At 50.1% G+C, this 19,841-nt stretch overlaps 1 protein-coding gene across 1 annotated transcript in view; it reads right to left on the minus strand.

Moving 5' to 3' along the window:
* Positions 1-4,138, minus strand: part of LOC115480978 (nascent polypeptide-associated complex subunit alpha, muscle-specific form-like) — a 278,693-nt gene extending 274,555 nt beyond the window's left edge. The window contains exon 1 of the mRNA XM_030219963.1: positions 3,920-4,138. Coding sequence (XP_030075823.1) covers positions 3,920-4,088 — 169 coding nt within the window. The 5' untranslated portion in view covers positions 4,089-4,138. The remainder of the gene's footprint in view (positions 1-3,919) is intronic.
* Between the last annotated feature and the right edge of the window lie 15,703 nt (positions 4,139-19,841).

Genomic DNA, 19,841 nt, shown 5'->3' on the forward strand with positions numbered 1-19,841 from the left:
TGTTTGTGCAGCGCTGCGTACGCCTTGTAGCGCTATAGAAATGCTAAATAGTAGTAGAGCGGGCGGCAGAACCCTGAGGGTTCACTGTTCCTTTCAACAAAAAAGCTTTGTGCATTAAAAGAACAAATTCTGGAGAAAAAGGGAGCCAAGTCTGATAATAAAGCTCCTGTAGCATCCCCCAAAGGCTCCAACTTAAAAGAATTTGGCAGACTAATTGGCTTCTGAAAGCCCTAGACAGTCGGTGGAGCTGTATGCTGATCAGGGGAAAAAATCACAGCTGCCGATGCACACATCCCTGAGGAACCTGACTTCCCCACCGAAAAGGACTCCATCACTGCTGCTACTTCAAGAGTGGGCCACTCAGATGACTCAAGTGGCTCGGCCTGTGCTGACCCCTGCACACAAACGTTGCACGCCCCGGATGCCGCTCTCCGGTTTCCATACTCAGAGGGATTAGACATGAGCTGAGCTGGTAACAAAATCGCAGCAGAGCCCCCCAAAAATAACACTGCCAAGAACCGGTTCCAACTTGACTCACTTTTTTTTTTTAAAGGAAAACGCTGCCTCTTACCTCTGGTCCTTTTCTTTCAGACAGGAGAGGAAAGAGTAGTAGAAAGAAAAGCAAGCACTCCTCTGAAGCCTCAGAGAATAGTGGGACTGATGGGGGAGGAAAGGGAGGGACCCGGCACCACCGGGTGTACCCAGTAAGATGCCTCAACCCCAAAACCAGGTTGCTACTACTCCCGGAGTCCGGGAAAGGATCCGGTCAATTCAGAGCTACACCGTTGTAACCTTCCACCTGCTAGATAGAGAGAATACTGAGATTCTGGCAGCTGCATGTGACCACATATTCCAAAGCTCTGTAGTTCTCTCTCTCTCGACCTGCTAGTAGAAGGACACAACCCACAAGTCTCCGGATTGATCTGCGGGACACTATGGAATTGCACTTTATAATTAAGTGATATTTGTTACTTGATCTTGTTAGACTGTTTATTGTCTTTTTGAAAGTGCCTTAATGTATACCGATAATAGCTTTAGGCTTGCCAGGCAGTATCTAAGAATATTTTTATATGTATTTAAAAGATAACGTTATGTGAAGACTTACAGTGCTATGAAGCAGTTGAAAGAAGTACTTTGTACTGGAAATTATGCTTAATCTTAGAAACCGCTAGCGATTCTGTTGAATTGGGATGTGGGTTTAAGTATCCTTTAGACTGAGGACAGCAAACCAATCACATTTAATTTAATAGTAGGAGAATAGCGGCATGAGAATTCATCTTGTTTTTCTTTTTAGATGAGCTGGTTGAAATTCTGTAGGCCAGTATGGGTTTTAATTTCCCAAATTTCTCTGGGAAGAGGAAGAATTTATAATAAAATCCTTGATTTTGGAGATGGTGTGTAAGAAAGATCAAATCTCATGGGACACCACTGTAGTAGTCTGCTGAGAAAATCCAATCTGTAAGCATGAAGAATTATTTGAAGAACCCATGTGTTGTTATGGCTTGTCACTGGTCAATAAAATGTTGGAAGCTTCCACCCACTGGAAGAGAGTCAAAAAGCACATGATCTGGCACCTGGACTGCCAGTACAGCTTGCAGCGTATGCTCTCTTGGATGTTTTGAAAGATACGTTTGTAGAGGCTGAAGTTTAAGCTGTGGTATTATATAAGGTTGATACCTTCTCATGGAATAAAGCTGTTAGAAATATTGGTACTGATAAGGATTTCTGAACTGAGGTCTGCTGATGTTCTCTAGATTGTATTGTGACCCTGAAGTTTGAAAAAAGCTCTCTCACTACTGAAGAGTACTTTTATTTAGTATATTGCATCCTGAACTTTCTCACTGAAAAGAATGTCTCCTAAACAGGGTGCCCTCTGAGACCTGATGCTCTTAACCAGGCTTTGCAAAGTGCTGGTCGCCAGTGCTGCTGTTCTGATCGCAGTCATAGGTATTGTTACAGGTAGATCGAAAGAACTGCAGTCATAGGTACTGTTAAAGGTATATCAAAAGGTAATGGACTAGATTCTATATACGGTGCCTGAAAAACTGGCATCAAAAATATTTCACCTAGGCGTATTCTGTAAACTGTGCCTAGATTTAGGCATGGTTTATAGAGTTAGGTGCAGGCATGGCCACTAGTAGTACTCTAGGCAGATATATTTACACCAAGCAAAACTTGGTGTAAATACTGGCACCTAAGTTAGGCATAGGGCAGGTGTATAACCTTCCACGTAGGTTTTCGGACCATCCACAGCCCGCACATTCCACACACCCCTTTTGGCAGCGCACATTAGAATTTACACACACCACTGTACAGAATACGCCTAGCTAGTGTATGTGCGTAAATTCTAATTAACACCCATTAGTGTCAATAATTGCTTGTTAACAAGCCAGTCAGCGCTAATTGCCACTTAATTATTAAACTGTGTGCACAATTTCAGTCACACTATATAGAATCTGGGGGAATACATGGACTTCTGAAGATTTAAATGAAAATTAGCCACCTGATCTTGAAATGTAGATGCAGCAACTTGATCATTGTGCAATACGGCACACTAATAGCAAAAACAATATCAGGATCAAGGCTGGAGCAGGCTCCGACGGCAACTACAGTAGTTGGGAAGTAGGACAGGTGCTGGGGAAAACTTCTACAGTCTGTAACCCAAAATTAGCAGGGAGAGACGGATTAAATATACCAGTGTTTAATCAAGAAGAAAGGGAACCCACGCAGAGTGCTAGATTCAACTCTGGCAACCTTGTTGAGCAGACCGGATGGACCGTACCTTTACTGCTGACATTTACTATGTTACATGCTCAGAAATTCTTCTAGCCTTTCTTTGACTTGGGTAGCAGTTACACTCTCTCTTCACACTACCACCACTCAATGTGTGGCTCACTTACACTTACAGATGGAGAAGTACTATACTACAGTTGCTGTCAAAAGAAAGGATACACTAAAAGTGAAATGTAGGAAGAAAGAGGTGGTCAATGCTAGGCAGGAGGGGGATGATAAGGATTTGGGGTAAGAGACAGAAATTAAGAGACTGTCACTGGGCATGGGATGCAGGAATGATGGGAAATATACTATGAGATGGTGAGTGGAAGAACAAAAAGGGATGATGTATATATCGAAATGTGCAGGGGGCCCAAAGCTGAAGGTTTGCTTTTGGTAGCTAATACCTTTGCACCAGGTGAGGGAAAAACCAACAAAACATAACAGTGCATTTCTTATAACAAAAGTTTTTGAGAATGTAAACAGCAGATGTGGCAGTCTTAGTACTTCTCCCAATAATGTCCCTTAATATGTAACCGGATCTAATCACATTCCTTTTTCAAAGTTAGACATCTCTTCTTGTAGTAAAAGTTGGAAAAACCTTCATATAAATAATATTAAGGACATCATAAATAGCAGGATAAGAACGTACACACACCACATCTCATTATCCCACTCTACTTTTTTTTTTCTCACACAGCAATTTAGAACTATGGACCACTGAAGATCCGGCGTTCACCTATTTACAATAACGACCCTTTAATATAAAAGCAATTTCAGGAAGAGAAGGTTTTTATTATTTTTTTTTTTTAACAATCACTGGTTACAAAGGACCATCCGTTAGTTAAAAAATGTTCTTAATGAGAACTCGGGACAGTAACTCGGTACATCCCACTACCCAGACCTTAATTATTCAACAAACTTTGAACAATTCCAGGCCAGGATCGCGCCCGTCAGGCTTTTCAAGGGCCGAGGGGGGGGGGGGGGGGGGGGGGGGGGGGGAAGAGAGCTCGGTCCGCAGTAAAAAAAAAAAACCTCTTGCGTCTCACCGGCATCACCCGCACTTCTGTAGCTCCTTTATAGACACCACCTATACTGACGTCACCAGCCTCATCACCTCACGCCGAATTACGCGAGACTCACTTACCCGCCGCCGTTTCACCACTGAGCGTCGCCGTGCTTGTTTGCTGCTGCTCCACCACTTCCTTTTTCGAACGTCTGGTCCTCGCTGGTGTTTCTACACTTGCTGCTGCTGCTGCAGCTGCGGCAGCTGCAGCAGCGGCCGCCGCCGCTGCCCTGGTCCTTGTCATGGCCATATTCCGAGGCCTGCTCTTCCTCCCCGATACCAACGCTGCTACATCGACTATGGCTGCCAACGTCTGATGCTGCACGTACTAAGGCGGAGCTTCTGACTAGACCGCCGACCTGTTGGAAGAGAGGTTGCTGTGGATACCTAGCCCCTCCCTCCTCCAACAGGGAGCGAGGGGAATTGTGGGCGCTTGCCGCTTTGTTGGATGTTAAACGTTTAATTGTTTTGGGGTTTTTTTTAAAGATTTGCGTGAAGTGGTTAGTCCAATAAAAAAAAAGGTATTCTTGTAGACTGTAAAACTGCATACAGATTTTCTTCTATCAAGCATAAAATATCTTATTTCCATTAATAAAGAAGATAATCTTTTACACACGGATACGTGAGCAAATAATGCTACTTTAAGGTGCTTATTTTCAAAGCACTTTGATTTACAAAGTTACATAATAACTTCTATAACTGGGAAGTTTAGTGCTTTGAAAATGAGCCCCGTCTCTTTTTAAAATCGTTAACACTCTGTACCAATCTAATCCAAACTTCAAAGTTGATTATTCAAAATAAACCAACCACTGAAATTGATATTTTTGAAGATATTCATAATATAGCTGTGAAAGGGGAAATACTACTAATAGGTGATTTTAATATACCAGATGTTGATTGGAGCATCCCTACTGCAGGGTCTTTCAGAAGCAAGGATATTCTGGATTCTCTACAGAAGGAACTGTTCCAGCAGTTGGTAATGGCCTTACTAGACTTACTACTTACTAATGGGGACAATGTTTCCAGAACTGCCAAGCAGGGTTGCCAGGTGGAAAAATTTTTCCCCACCCAAACCAGCCCAAAACCCGCCCAAAGTCAAACCACGCCCCTGACACCCCCACCCCTGCGTCATCACCCCCGCCCCTGCCGTCATCGGCCCCACCCAGAACGTCACTAACCCCACCCCCCGCGGCCGAAAAAACCGCTTAAAAAACCGCCCAAAAGACCCAAAACAAGCCCAAAAAACCGCAACCCGCCGCGGGCAAAAATTTCCCGCGGCGGGTCACAGAAAACCGCCCAATTGGGCGGTAAAACCGCCCACCTGGCAACACTGCTGCCAAGGGGTCCCAATTTTTGAGAGGGAGATTTTAGTATAAGCCCCCACCCTGCCTTGGCTCCACCCACTCTGCATGGCTCCACCCCCTGGCACACCTCAATCCCATGGCCATTTCAGAAAATATTTTATTTACTAACTAGCCTAATACCCTTTTCAATTAGCTTTCAGAGCCTAAAACCTCGGGCCTCAGGTCAGGACAGTATAATACTGTTATGGTATCCCCTCCTGACCTGAGGAAGGTAGTGCTGGTCTCTGAAGGCTAATCAAAAATGTTTTAAAATCAGTGAAGGAATCACCTTAATTTCTATTTTGTGTTTTATTTGCATTTATTAACCTTTATTAACACAGCTACCACATTACTTTATCCTAAATTAAAAATAACATTATTTTCTTTACCTTTGTTGTCTGGCCATTTACTTTTTCTAATTGTGTTGGTCCCAGTCTCCTGATTCTGCTTTCCTTCGTTTCCTGTCCATTTGTCATTTTTCTCTCCTTTTTCTTTGTTTTCTTCAATTTATTTTTCTGCCTCTCTCTCTCTGTCCAGATTTAATTCATTCTTACTATCCATTCTTTAATTTCCCTCTTTTTACTTCATCTATCTATGGCTTTTCATCTTTTTCTCATTTTTGTTCTCCCCATGCCCCTTCCTCTTATTCTCCAGTCTTTCACTACCTCTATCCTCTCCCCCTTTCCATCCAGCATCTCCCCTCTTTCTCTCCCCCTCTTTATCTCTGCATTCTTCCATCCAGCGTCTCCTCTTTCTCCCCCCATCCTTCCACCCATCTACCGTCTCCCAATCCTTCCATCCATTATCTCCCTCTATCTCCCCTTCCTTCTAGCCAGTTCTCTCTCTCTCTCTCTACCCTTTTCCATTCAGCATATCTTCTCCCCATCTTTCCAGTGTCTTTCCTCTTTTTCTCCCTACCCTTTCATCCAGCGCCTTCCCTCTTTCTGCCCCTCCTTCCATCATTTTCCCTCTCCCTCCTTTCATCCAGCATTTCTCCGTCTGACCAGCTAGGGTCTCCCCCAGTTTCTCCCCATGCTTCTCCCCAGCAGCTTCTGCCCTTTTCCATTACCCCTCTTTCCCCATCTTTTCACTCATCTCTCTCTGTCTCTCTGTACCCCTCTTCCATCCAGTGACTTCCCTCTTTCTTTCCCTCCTTTCATCCAGCATTTGTCCTCTTTCTCTCTCCATCTGACCAGCCAGGGTCTCCCCCTTGCTCCCCTTCCTTCTCCCCAGCAGCTTCTCTCCCCTGTCCTTTTCCATGTCCTCTCTTTCTTTCCCTTTCTTTCCACTCATCTCTCTCTTACCCCTCTTCCATCCAGCATCCCCACTCTTCTTTCTTTTTCCCCCTCTGCTCTCTCCATTTATCACCTCCTGCCTCTGTACGCCCTTTCTCCCTTTCCCTACTCTTTCCATCCAGTACGCCATGTTTCTGGCCGTTGCTGCTTCTTCCGATGTCGCAGCAGCAAGAAGCAGCAGCAGCAGCGGCCCTGGCAAAACAAGAAAAACAAGCGCAAGGCCACAGCAGCCTTCAGGCATGCGCTGTCGGCTCTGCCATCCTCTTCCCCCGCTGGCGTCAATATCCCATTCTGGGGGCAGAGGACCAGCAGAGCCGACAGTGCATGCCTGAAGGCTGCTGCAGCCCCGCACTTGTTTTTCTTGTTTTGCTGCATTTGCGGCTGCTCATAAAGAGAGAAGCAGCGGCAGTAGTGAATCCCCTGGCTGCAGTGTGTCTCAGTGGGAGACTTTCCCGCCTGGACCGATACACTCATATCACCCTTCTCCTCAAGTCACTTCACTGGCTTCCGATCAGGTACCGCATACAGTTTAAGCTTCTTCTATTAACCTACAAATGCACTCGATCTGCAGCTTCTCCTTACCTCTCTACCCTCATCTCCCCTTACATTCCTACCCGTAACCTCCGCTCTCAAGACAAATCCCTCCTTTCAGTACCCTTCTCCACCACCGCCAACTCCAGGCTCTGCCCTTTCTGCCTCGCCTCACCCCATGCCTGGAATAAACTCCCTGAGCCCATACGCCAGGCCCCCTCCCTGCCCATCTTCAAAGCCTTGCTCAAAGCCCACCTCTTCAATGTCGCCTTCGGCACCTAACTACCATACCTCTATTCATGAAATCTAGACTGCCCCAACTTGACATTTCGTCCATTAGATTGTAAGCTCCTTTGAGCAGGGACTGTCCTTTTTTGTTAAACTGTACAGCGCTGCGTAACCCTAGTAGCGCTCTAGAAATGTTAAGTAGTAGTAGTAGTAGTTTGGCGGGAGTACGGAAGATGACCTGTCAAAGCAGGAGTCTCCCACTGAATGCAGGAGACTTGGCAGGTCTGTGTTTCTGATGTTATAGTAGATGATCATCTGGCATCCAGTGATCACCAGATGGTGTGATTTAATATTAAAATAGGTGTAGAGGGAGTCACGTGATGCTGAAGGAGCAGTAGCCACACTTCTGCACTGCTCCGCGATCCCTGCCCGACTCCCGCCCGAAATCGCCGGCAAATAGCCCCGAAAACCGACTGACCTGGTAGATCACGGCTGGCTGGGAGTGCATGGACCAATATTTAGTGTCCATGTCGCCGGGAACAACTAGAAAGAGTGCTAAACCGGAGAAAGACAAGGTGGCTGGCACGAGTGGCGAATCCAAGATGGCGCCCGGAACGCCGAGAAGTGAAGCGGAGTTTTCGGCCCGTCAATTATCACAGCTAGTAGCGGCAGTGGAAACGGCGCTGGAACCCAGGTTTACATCGTTAAATGATCGCCTGGGGAAGGTGGATGGGCTGATGGCAACGCTGGTGAGTCGCGCAACGGAGGTGGAAACGAGGGTGTCTGCGCTGGAGGACGCATGGCAGCAGTGTGGCCTGGAGGTGGAAAGCCTTAAGGTCAAACTACAACAGCATGTGGAAAAGCTGGATGAGTTGGAAAATCGGGCTAGACGGAGTAATCTCCGTCTGGTGGGACTGCCAGAAACCATCCCGGAGAAAAGTTTGAGCACAGTCCTGGAGGAATGGCTCGTGAAAGAATTTGCCTTATCAGATAGCCGTGGGCCGCTTTGTCTGGAGAGAGCGCATAGACTTGGGAGACAACAACAGAATAATCAGCGCCCCAGAGTTGTCATTATAAAAGTACTGAATTATATCCATAAAGAAGAGATTCTCCGGGGCTACCGTTTGAAAAGGGAATCTCTGACATATGCTGGAGTACAAATAAGAATCTTTCAGGACTATTCAACTAGCTTGCAAGAGAGGAGACGGAAGTTTCATCCAGTTTGTACCCGCCTAGTGGAAAGAAATCAACGTTTCATGTTAATGTACCCAGCTACTCTAAAGATCCAACATGAGGGGAAATGGTTCCCGTTTGTATCAGACCAAGCAGCCATGCAGTTTATTAACAGAGACTTAAACCCAACTGGGGCATCCACCTGAAACAGGCTAGTAAATCAGAAGACAAAAGGCCAAATTTGGTTCCAAACAAGGCAACTTTATTGCTAGCAAGTGAACAGTACCGAGTAGTCTCAGGACACTGTGTGTCGCAAATCACCTGACACTTACATTTATACTTCCCTACTGGGCCTGCGCACTAGGCCCCTTACACGTCACATTTGGCATGCGCAGTAAACAGTTGTAGTTCATACAGTGCATAATTGTAGTTCTCAGTACGTACACACGTCATAATACTGAAAAGATACTGGCAAGAGAAACGAAACTTAGCAGCTTATTCTACATACACACAATGCTCCTTTCTAGCACAGGAGATAAGACTCGTCGGCTCAGAGATGCAGGGCGGGGGTGTTAGCACCCTCCAAGGCCACCTATTCATGGGGCATCTACGTGCAAGCTGATCTCGTATACGCCTTGCTACTACAGTTACAATTACAAGCTATATGTCTAATAGCCCTGCATTCTGTCTTACATTAGTAAACAATAAAACTGAGTAAGGCACAATGGTCCAGTGCAGTGATAAAGTATGGCTAAAAGCCAAAAGCAGAGGTAGAATACATAAGTATAAGTCCATCAATAGGCACAAAACATGAGGTTGTTCTGGTGGTCAGTAGTATTCATAGTATCCAGCGTTCCACTCCTTCATTCCCCCCTTTTGATACTTGAACATCCATCTGGTGGAGAGTATCACCTCCAGAAGCCCTGAAAGGGAAGAGAGAGACAAGAAGCATTAGCAGGGAGGCAAAAAGAGAGCCCTAGTCCCTTGCGCAGCCGCTGGTTACTTCGCCGGGGTTGAGACGGAGGGCCCCTAGTGGAATCCCCCCCCCTTTGTAGCCGGTCTTATGCTGGCACAAGGGTATTGGCTCATAAACTGATTCGGGAGGACAGAAGTCCGCGTCAGCCACAAGGTTCTTCGTCGTCAGCCTGGGGAATGGGGGAATACACCTGGAGAGCCATAAGTTGGGCAGCAGCCCGGCGGTCAGCGATACTTTCCATGGTGGAGCGGAGACACCTGAAAACTAAGGGAAGAGACAAAGGAATTAGCAAGCAGGACAGCAGAAATAGGCCACCCATGACCAGGAGGCCTTGCAGGCTCCCGGAAGTTGGCAACCAGCTGGTAAGGGAGGAAGTCCAATCCCAAGCGCTGTTCCAGGTTTGGACGGGGACGTGGGCTAATTTGACCATACGGTCAGTTATCTCGCTGATGACTTGGCTTTGGTCATCAATCTGTAAGCAGCAATTACTGAGGTTAAACTTGCCACACACCCCGCCTTCCTGGGCTAAGAGGTAGTCGAGAGCCAAGCGATTTTGGTAAACTGCGGTAATGAGCTTAGTGTTCTGTCGGGCTAAAATGTTGAGGGCAAGTGCCGAATCGTTGGTAAGGATCTCGAGCACTGCCTGCAAGCGGATAATGCGATTCAGCATGTAGATAGGAGTACGGTACCCGTATGTGCCATCTTCAGCCCAGGTGGCCGGTCCATAGTAATGAATGATACGTTCTGGCGGCCACTCGTTGTCTTTCCAGTCTCCAATTTGGACTTTAGGTTTGGTGCTTAGAAGAGACCGTTTGCGTCTGGCAATGCTATCAGGCCCCTTTTCCACGTACAGGGGGATGCCTAACGTCTCGCCGACTCGCAGGGGCAGAAGGAAGAAACTAGGTCGGACGGTGCCTAAGAGACAGGTACCGTACCAGCGGGCCGGGAGCTGTTCATAGGCCCTGCGCCCGCAAATATAGTAGTAGCCCTCCGGGGCTACCCATTTAAGGGAGGCATTCCCTCCGTGTGTCCACGTTGCGTTCAAGGTGGGTTCAGTCCAGATGGGCTCCGGGGCGGGCAGGCGGTCCGTCTGCCACCAGGTATGTCGACTGCCGTTAAACTGAAGGACCCCCGTGCAAGCGGAATCTCCCACGGGTACAGAATAACGCTTCGATGGCGCTCGACTAGCGCAGAAGGTACCGATGATATTGGTTCTCAGGGCCCATTCGTACGGCTTCGGGCGCTGGGGAAAGGTAATGTTAGTAGTGTTGAGCGCATCCCATGTTTGCTGTCGGACCTCCTTCGCTTCCCAAGGCCATTGCTCACCCATGTCCGTGCCTCCACAGACGAAACAGTTGGTAATTCCCAGGGAGAAGGCGATGTTTTCGGCCAGGTTGAGGAACATATTCCGCGCTTCTGTGGAGATGGGGAACTTAGTCGCTGCCTCTTCAGCGCGAGCGATTTCATCGAATACCTCTTGGTACCCAACGACAGTAGTCTGGTAGTGCGTGGGAGGCTTTGTTTCAAGGCTTTGATATATGGTAATATACGTCAGCGGATCCATCCCTCCGCCGTCAATGCCAAGGCCCCACGTTCCTCTCCAGGGCATGTCGTGGCCTCGGATGGGCCAGTCCAGGGACACATAGTTACCGGAACCTCGACGAAATTCGCCTAGGCCGGTGCATCCGGCATATCCTCCTCCCGTATAAGCGCATACTCGTTCCCAGCCCGAGGCTCGAGTGTCGCCGGCACAGGGGAGCCAAACCCAAGGGGAGCAGCATCTCATATCTGGACTGAAGGGGCAGACATACTTGTGGTCGTTCACATATGCCTGACGCCAACTTTGGCTTCCACACTTACGGGACCAAGGGTGTTTGTCCATGGCGGCGCAAACGTCGAAGGTGAGTGTAGCCACAGTTGGGATACCGCCAGCAAGGATGCGAGTGGAATTTACGTAATACAGAATGCCATCACCTTCAACTCCCGGGGGCCCGGCCACATACGCAGGGAGTCCTACACTGAGGGTGACATTGTAGTATCTTGGCTTGGTGGGACTATGGCAGACAGTGAGGTTGCCTTGGAGACATCTGTGGAACTGTTGGAGGCCATCCGGGGTGACGATGGCGCACGCCGGGAGGAGCTTGCAATTACCTTCCGGGGGCTGCGTCTGGTGGATGAGGGTGGTAACTAGGTGATATCCTCCCTCTATACGATGGCGCACCAGGCGCAAGCATTCAGTGCAATTCTGGCTCAGGGTGGTAGGATAGCTCGGGACTGAGCAAAGGAGGAGGAGTAGGCTCAGCATTATATATATGGTGGGAGGTATCCGAGCCTTTGCAGCAAGAAGACAATGAGGCCCACGACGAAGGCTGCAATGAACACAGAGCCAAAGACACAGTGGGTCCAAAAGCTGAGCTCCTGTTGCGAGGCAGGCATGAATCTGTCGGTTCACGTCTTTCTTAGGGTCAGCCGTAGTGGAGCGTCAGGATGTTGATGCGCAGTCCAACGCTTCGGGGCGCTGCTAGTAGGAGCAGCAGGCTTCAATCGGGTCCAATGTATCCACACTGGGTTTCCTGCAATTTTAACAGCGGTTGGGGTCGTTAGGAGAACAAGGGAGGGCCATTTCCATTTGGGTTTCAGACAGTCAGAGTCATCCCACTCTTTCACCCACACCTCCTCTCCTACCCTGAACCGGTGTATAGGACTGGTAAAAACCAGGGGAGCTACTCTCTCAGTGTATTGCTGGATGTTCTGCACTACCTCGTGTAAGGCTTTCATCTGTCTCACTAAGGAATTCTCGCCCTGTATCTGCAGGGAGTCGGGGAAAGAGGGTAGTGGCGGTGGCCTAGCGTACATCATCTCGTAAGGGGTAAGGCCGGTAGCCTTGGGGGTACACCTGAGATGTAGCAAGGCCAGTGGAAGCAGGTCGGGCCATTTGGCTTTGGCTTCTTGACATAGCTTGGCTAGCTGGTTCTTCAAGGATCGGTTAGCTCTCTCTACTATTCCACTGCTCTGGGGTCTCCAGGCACAATGCAACTTCCAATCGAGGCCCAGTCTTGTACTGAGCTGTTGAGTTACTTCACTGGCAAAGGCTGGCCCGTTGTCGGAGTTTATCTGCTTGGGGAGACCGTATCTGGGTAGGATATGATGAATCAGTAGGGAGGTGACTTCTTTAGCCATTTCCGTTCTAGTGGGCTGGGCTTCAATCCATCCGGTGTACGTACACACTGCGACTAAGATGGCTTTGTAGCCCCGGGCCGGGGGCATATGCGTGAAGTCAATCTGGCAAACGTGAAAAGGGCTAGTGCCCCGGAGCACGTGTCCTGGCGCAAGACTGGGTCCTGTTCGGGGGTTATTCCGGGCACAAGTTACACATTGACTGGAAGCGTTTTTGGTCCACAGAGACAGTTTGTTGATGTAGTAGGTCTTCTCAAGTAGGCGCCCCAGAGCGTCCCTGCCCAGGTGGGTGCGATCATGAGCCTCTTTGGTCACTGCCCAGGCCAGGGCTTCGGGTATCCATATGCGCCCGTCCTGTAGTATCCACCATCCATTGCGTGACTCCAGGCCCTCTTGTCGGGCCCACTCCGTTTCTTGGGGGGTGTAGATAGGGGTCTCTGCGGGGAGCTGGACGACGAGTACGGGGTCAGAAGGATGAGATGAGTAAGGGAGCTGACTTGCCCTTTTTGCGGCATCATCCGCCCGTTGGTTACCACGGGCGATAGGGTCCGGCCGGCCGGTGTGGGCCCTACAATGCATCACAGCTACTTTCTTTGGCTTCCAGACTGACTCGAGTAGTTGGCAAATCTCGGTGGCATTTGCGAGTCCTTTTCCCTCAGCCGTCAGAAATCCCCTCTCCTTGTACAGGGCTCCATGCACCTGGAGGGTGAGGAAGGCGTATTTGGAGTCGGTGTAGATATTAACAACTTTTCCTTCAGCCCACAGGAGGGCTTTGGTGAGGGCGATCAGCTCCGCCTTCTGGGCTGACGTTCCGGGCGGCAGGGCCATAGCCTCGATCACGTGATCCTCAGATACAACAGCATAGCCAGCTCTTCGACTTCCCTCTATTACTTGGCTGCTTCCATCGGTGAACAGGGTAATGCCCCCTTGCCAGGGTTGGTCCTTGAGGTCAGGTCTGCTAGAATGCACAGTGGCCATTACCTCCTCACAGTCGTGGAATGGTGGTTCAGGGGCCGGAAGGAGAGTGGCGGGATTGAGGTTAGTTGTGTCCAGGATCCGCACCTCCGGATTTTCGCACAGGAGGGCTTGGTATTTAACCAATCGGGAGTTGGTCATCCATCTGGGTCCGTGACTCTCGAGTAGGCCGCGGATGGCGTGGGGTGTGGTCACAAAGAGTGTCTGGCCAAACGTGAGTTTATTGGCCTCGTGTATCAACAGACAGGCCGCCGCAATGCTTCGGAGGCAGCCCGGCCATCCTCGTGCCACGTTGTCCATGCCCTTGGAGAGGTATGCTACAGGGCGTTGCCAGGTGCCGACCAGTTGGGTGAGGACTCCAAGTGCCAATCCCTTCTTTTCGTCGATGAACAAGTGGAACGGCTTAGTCACATCTGGCAGTCCGAGCGCTGGTGGGGCCACAAGGGCCTCCTTGAGGTCCTGAAGGGCTTTCAGTTCGTGTTTCTCCCACTGGAGATTTTGGCCCTCGAGTTCAGGTCCTTTCAGTTTGGCGTACAAGTCTTGGGTCAGGACAGCGAAGTTGATGACCCAGAGCCGGCAGTATCCAGCGGCTCCGAGGAGTGCCCGCAATTCCTTCTTATTCGCAGGGGTGGGTTGGTTGCGGATGGCTTGGGTTCGGGGGGTACCGAGCCTTCGGGTTCCTTCTCGGAGGCGAAACCCCAGATACTCGACTTCGATCTCGCATATCTGGGCCTTTTTGCGACTGGCCCGGTACCCCTGGGCTTCCAGGGTTTTCAAGAGGTAAAGGGTAGCTTCTGCACAGTCCGTGTACGTTTCACGGGCCACTAATAAGTCATCCACGTATTGGACGACCGGCCCGTATTCGTCCTGGTACGTTTTCAGGTCCTGGGCAAGTTGGTCACCAAAGAGGGTGGGCGAATTCTTGAACCCCTGGGGGAGCCGGGTCCATGTGAGTTGCTGTTTATTTCCAGTCTGTAAGTCCTCCCACGTGAAGGCAAACAACTTCTGGCTGTCGGCAGCAAGGGGGATGGAGAAGAAGGCGTCCTTCAGATCAATGACACTATACCACTTGCTGTGGGCTGGCACTTGGGCTAGAATGGAGTAAGGGTTCGGTACGAGGGCAACTATGTCGGCTACCTGGTTGTTGACTTTCCTCAGGTCCTGGACGGGTCTGTATTCTGATGTGCCTGGCTTCTTAACGGGCAGTAATGGGGTGTTCCACGCGGATCTGATCGGTTTAAGGACCCCCTGTTGAAGAAGTTTGTGTAAGTGAATTTGCATACTATGTCGGGCCGCATAAGGGATATGGTATTGTCCTTGGTTGACGACTTGGGCATTTGGTTTGAGTTCAATCCATATGGGGATAGCATTTACGGCCAGTCCGCCTGAGTTCACTTCTGCCCATACATTAGGCACTTCATCCATTAGGGCCCGCCTCTGCTGGGCAAAAGGGGTGTTCTGGTCATACCGACAGTCGCCGGCCCCTACAGTTGGGAGGGCGTGTAGCCTCCATTCTTCTCTCACTGGGCAGACAAGTGTTACTGGCCGATCTTCAAAGCTAGCTTCCACCTCCCCCGTGGTCTTGAACTTCAAGGTGGCCTGGAGCTTACAGAGTAGGTCTCGACCAATCAAGGGGACTGGGCATCCAGGGATGTGTATGAACTGATGAGACACCATCGTCCCTCCGATCTGAACTTGGCGTTCCTTGAGGAGGGGCGCCGCAAGGGACTTCCCGGAGGCCCCCACAATTGGTATGGTTTCTTTTGTGGCTGGGGCTATGGCAGTGGTGATTACAGATCGTTGGGCCCCCGTGTCTAGTAAAGCTCTCATTAACTGCGTCCCCACCCGAATTTCCACCAGAGGGTCAGTGGGGACTCTGCCCTCCCGGTCTCTTCATGCGGTACTGTCCCGGGTAGCGTCAACAGCCATCTGCCATTCCCTTTGGTCATCCCATCCTCGACCTCCTCGGCCTCGGCCCCGGCCTCGTCTGGGGCCCCCTGTGCGGTCGTTAGTCCCCTCCTCTCTCGGGCGGTCCCATGGTTCCTCCTCTCTCGGGCGGTCCCGTATCTCCTCTGGGCAGTCAGCCCACCAGTGCCCTTCTTGCCGACAATTTGCACACTGGTTACGTCCTATGGGGGACCGTGTTCCTCTTGCCCTTTTGCCCCTCCCCTTTGGTCTAGACCTCAGGCGCTCTTCCAGTACCGTGGCCAACACATCCGCCTTCTCCCGCATCCGTCTGGTCGATTCCTTCCGGGCCTCCGTCTTCTCTTCTTGGTCGCGATATCCGAATACGCGATCAGCTATAGCTTTTAGTTGGCTGATGCTCATCCCTTCAAACCCCTCCGTTCTCTGCAGCTTTCTTCGTATATCTGGTGCTGACTGACTAACAAAACTCATAACCACGGTTGGGAGGTTCTTGGGATCTTCAGGGTTTATTGGACTGTGCCTTCTGAATGCCTCCATAAGTCGTTCAAGGAAGTCCCCCGGGCTCTCGTCCTTCAGTTGGACTACACTATGGATTTTCCCCATATTTGTAACCTTCTGCTTCCCCTTCTTCAAGGCTGCCAGGTACGCCTGCTGATACCGGCGGATAAGGGCCTGGCCTTCAACGGTCCGGTAATCCCACGCAGGGGCAGCGAGGGGCGCCTCTGTTTCTATTAGATTCTGTAAGTTAGCATGAGTCGGGTTTGCATCCCAAACAGCTTGCTCCATATTCTGTTGTAAGAGACGGCGTTCTTCCGTGGTCAGAATATGGGCGCTTAATTGTCTAAGGTCTCCCCACGTAGGATTATAGCTGTATATAATGCCTTCCACTAATTCTACCAACTGCTCGGGCTTCTGGTCGTAAGATGGCCCATGCAATTTCCAATTGTACAAGTCGGCACTGGAGAAGGGAACGTGGCTATAAACTGTTGATTCAATGGGCTGACCCCCTTCTTCTGTCGGGTTTGGGGTAAAAGTGGTAGATAGTCGGACTGGGTATATATTGATGGGCCCCCCTTTACGGCCGGGAGGGATGGCCTTCTGTGGACTTAATTGGGGAAACCGGGTAATGTTCTTCACCCCCCTTGTACTCTTCCGGGTAGTCGCGTGGCCCGTTGGTTCAGGTGAGGCTGGTCGAGGAATCTCTTCGGCCTCCGACTCTGACCCGGAGGCTCCGGCGTTATCCAGGCCCTCTGCTAGGCCCGCGAAGCCGGGGTACATAGGGGCATATGGCGGTGGCGCAATATCGTCTTCGTATGCTTCCGTCGTAGCAAGTATCGGGGCCTTTGGGGGCTTCTTTTCGGGCAAACCCTGAACTTTCCCTCGGGTTTCCTTCGGGGTTTTCATTCTAGAAAGTGTGTTGGTAGTACTGGGCGTGGTTTCTGCCTTAACAATGGTAGCAGGGGGCGTGGTCTCAGTGGCCTCTACGCTAGGGGCGGTCGGCCGTATAGGGGCGGTCCCTGCGGCCTTCTGAACGGCAGCGGTTGCCGGGCTTTGGAGAGCGAAGGCATAGGTCGGCAGGGCTTTAAGTTTAATTTTCCGGCCCTTCCTCTGCTTCACCACCATAAGGGCGGCTTTCTCTACCTTCCGTTGGGCCCAAGCCGGCGGATCCCGGACCACATCCAACCACGCTTGGATGTATGGAATGTCCTCGGGGCAGCCTGGGTTCCCTTCAACTATGACAATATTCATGACCGCCGCCACCTTTTCATACTCAAATGACCCTCCCGGGGGCCACTCAGCAATCCCTAGCCCTGGCCACATAAATTGACATCGCTGTATCATCCCGGCCCTGCTACATTTATCTTGATCGAACACTTCGCTAAAGTGTTTCGTCATTAAATCTAACGGTGTGGACCCACCCCCGCCCATCCTAACCTGAGTGCCAAAGGACAGGTGACGGACAAAGGGGGAAAGGGGTGGTGGAGGAGTAAGGGGTCTCGTTCCACCAGACACAAAAGGTTCAACACTCGGCCTGACCAGATCGCGGTCGCCCGGCCTGGAACTGCAAGCCCATTCACACACTTTCATACGCCACAAGAAACCCTCCCGTTCGCCGCTCGGTTTCGTCGTCGGAGCCTAGTGAGTTTCGGGACCTAGTCTTATACCAATAGTCCGTATTAGTCACTGGCTAAAAGAGGGTGATCACGCCTCTTCTTCGGTCCTTACTGGGCCGGTCACTACGTAGAGTATACTCGCCTGTCCGCCGGGGTCGCAGGCCGCGCCGTCGTACGCTTCTCTCTGAAATAGAAAAAGGTGCCTTGCCGGAACCACACAGCCCCCTCTACAGTCGGGCGGAGTTGATCGGCCCTCTTCCGGGAGATGGACGCTGAAATCAGCGGTGGCCACTCACCACCTTCTCGGAAGGGGATCGATGACCCGATCCGACCGCAGTGGGGGAGGGGAAGAATATAATCCGATTTCCCTTTTGATAACACTCCTGGCTGGCTCGCCAATGAAACAGGCTAGTAAATCAGAAGACAAAAGGCCAAATTTGGTTCCAAACAAGGCAACTTTATTGCTAGCAAGTGAACAGTACCGAGTAGTCTCAGGACACTGTGTGTCGCAAATCACCTGACACTTACATTTATACTTCCCTACTGGGCCTGCGCACTAGGCCCCTTACACGTCACATTTGGCATGCGCAGTAAACAGTTGTAGTTCATACAGTGCATAATTGTAGTTCTCAGTACGTACACACGTCATAATACTGAAAAGATACTGGCAAGAGAAACGAAACTTAGCAGCTTATTCTACATACACACAATGCTCCTTTCTAGCACAGGAGATAAGACTCGTCGGCTCAGAGATGCAGGGCGGGGGTGTTAGCACCCTCCAAGGCCACCTATTCATGGGGCATCTACGTGCAAGCTGATCTCGTATACGCCTTGCTACTACAGTTACAATTACAAGCTATATGTCTAATAGCCCTGCATTCTGTCTTACATTAGTAAACAATAAAACTGAGTAAGGCACAATGGTCCAGTGCAGTGATAAAGTATGGCTAAAAGCCAAAAGCAGAGGTAGAATACATAAGTATAAGTCCATCAATAGGCACAAAACATGAGGTTGTTCTGGTGGTCAGTAGTATTCATAGTATCCAGCGTTCCACTCCTTCATTAACAGAGACTTAAACCCAACTGGGGCATCCACCTGAAAGTGAACATTGGTCTGACGGGTCAGTCGGTCATGTAAGCTATTATGTACTTGCAGAATGCAGGGGCAAATAAGCAATGTTTTGAAAGTTTGTGTTCAAGAAATTACATTTGATTAAAATGTGCAGTTGGAGGGTGGGGGTGGGGTGGGGATCGCAGCATGTTGTGACTCAGGTGTTATGGGAGTTTTACAGTTGTGGGTTAACGAAGGGGGGGAGAAAGTAGGGGGGGATGGAGGGTGGGCAGACCAAGGGGGGGTTATGAGGGGAATAAGGAGGAGGGCAATGTCGCACAGGCATTTGAACTTAAGTGAAGGGGAAACTACACGCTATGTGGAATGGTTAGGAGGGGAAGGTTCCGGGGTGGGGGCTGGGCACCCAGGGGCCTTGAAAATATCACTGTATTTAAGGAGCGCAGGGAGGGAGTCCTGGGATCCGGGTTAGATGCATTCGGTTAGATTAATATCATGGAATGTGGCTGGGATTGGATCGCCCATAAAAAGAACAAAAATTTTAAATGCCTTGCAACGTCACACAGCTTCCATAGCATGTTTACAGGAGACAAAACTGTCTGAGGAGGAAAGTCAAAAGCTCAAGCAAAGGTGGGTGGGAGAATGTTTTTTCGCTCCAGCAAAAGGCCGTAGAGGAGGCGTGGCAATCCTGATTCATAAGTCCCTGCAATGCAAGGTCAGAGTGGTAGCCCGGGATACGCAGGGGAGGTATATCCTTATACACTTGAACATAATGGGACAAGAAATATTTTTGCTTAATATTTACGGCCCAAATGTATATGATCCCACATTTTTTCAGCACATCATTCACTTGGGTCTTCAATACACAACAGCCCCCTGGCTCTTAGCAGGTGATTTCAACCAGGTGATGGATGGGAAACTAGACAGATCAGCGCCGTCAGCGGGGATAGCATTGAGTAGAGGTAAGGGCATACAACATCTGTGTAGGGCATTGAACCTAATTGACCCCTGGCGTCTGACCAACCCTACTGCACGCGATTACACCCACATGTCTCGGGCACATGGCACGTGGTCTAGGTTAGACTACATTTTAGCGGAGAGTACTCTGTTTCCACAGATTGTGACAGCAGAGATAGGGCCTATGGAAGTTTCGGACCATGCCATGATATGGGTGGATATGGAGTTGGGAGCGGGCA

Source organism: Microcaecilia unicolor, chromosome 11 (genome assembly GCF_901765095.1).
Source record: "Microcaecilia unicolor chromosome 11, aMicUni1.1, whole genome shotgun sequence".
NCBI lineage: Eukaryota > Metazoa > Chordata > Amphibia > Gymnophiona > Siphonopidae > Microcaecilia > Microcaecilia unicolor.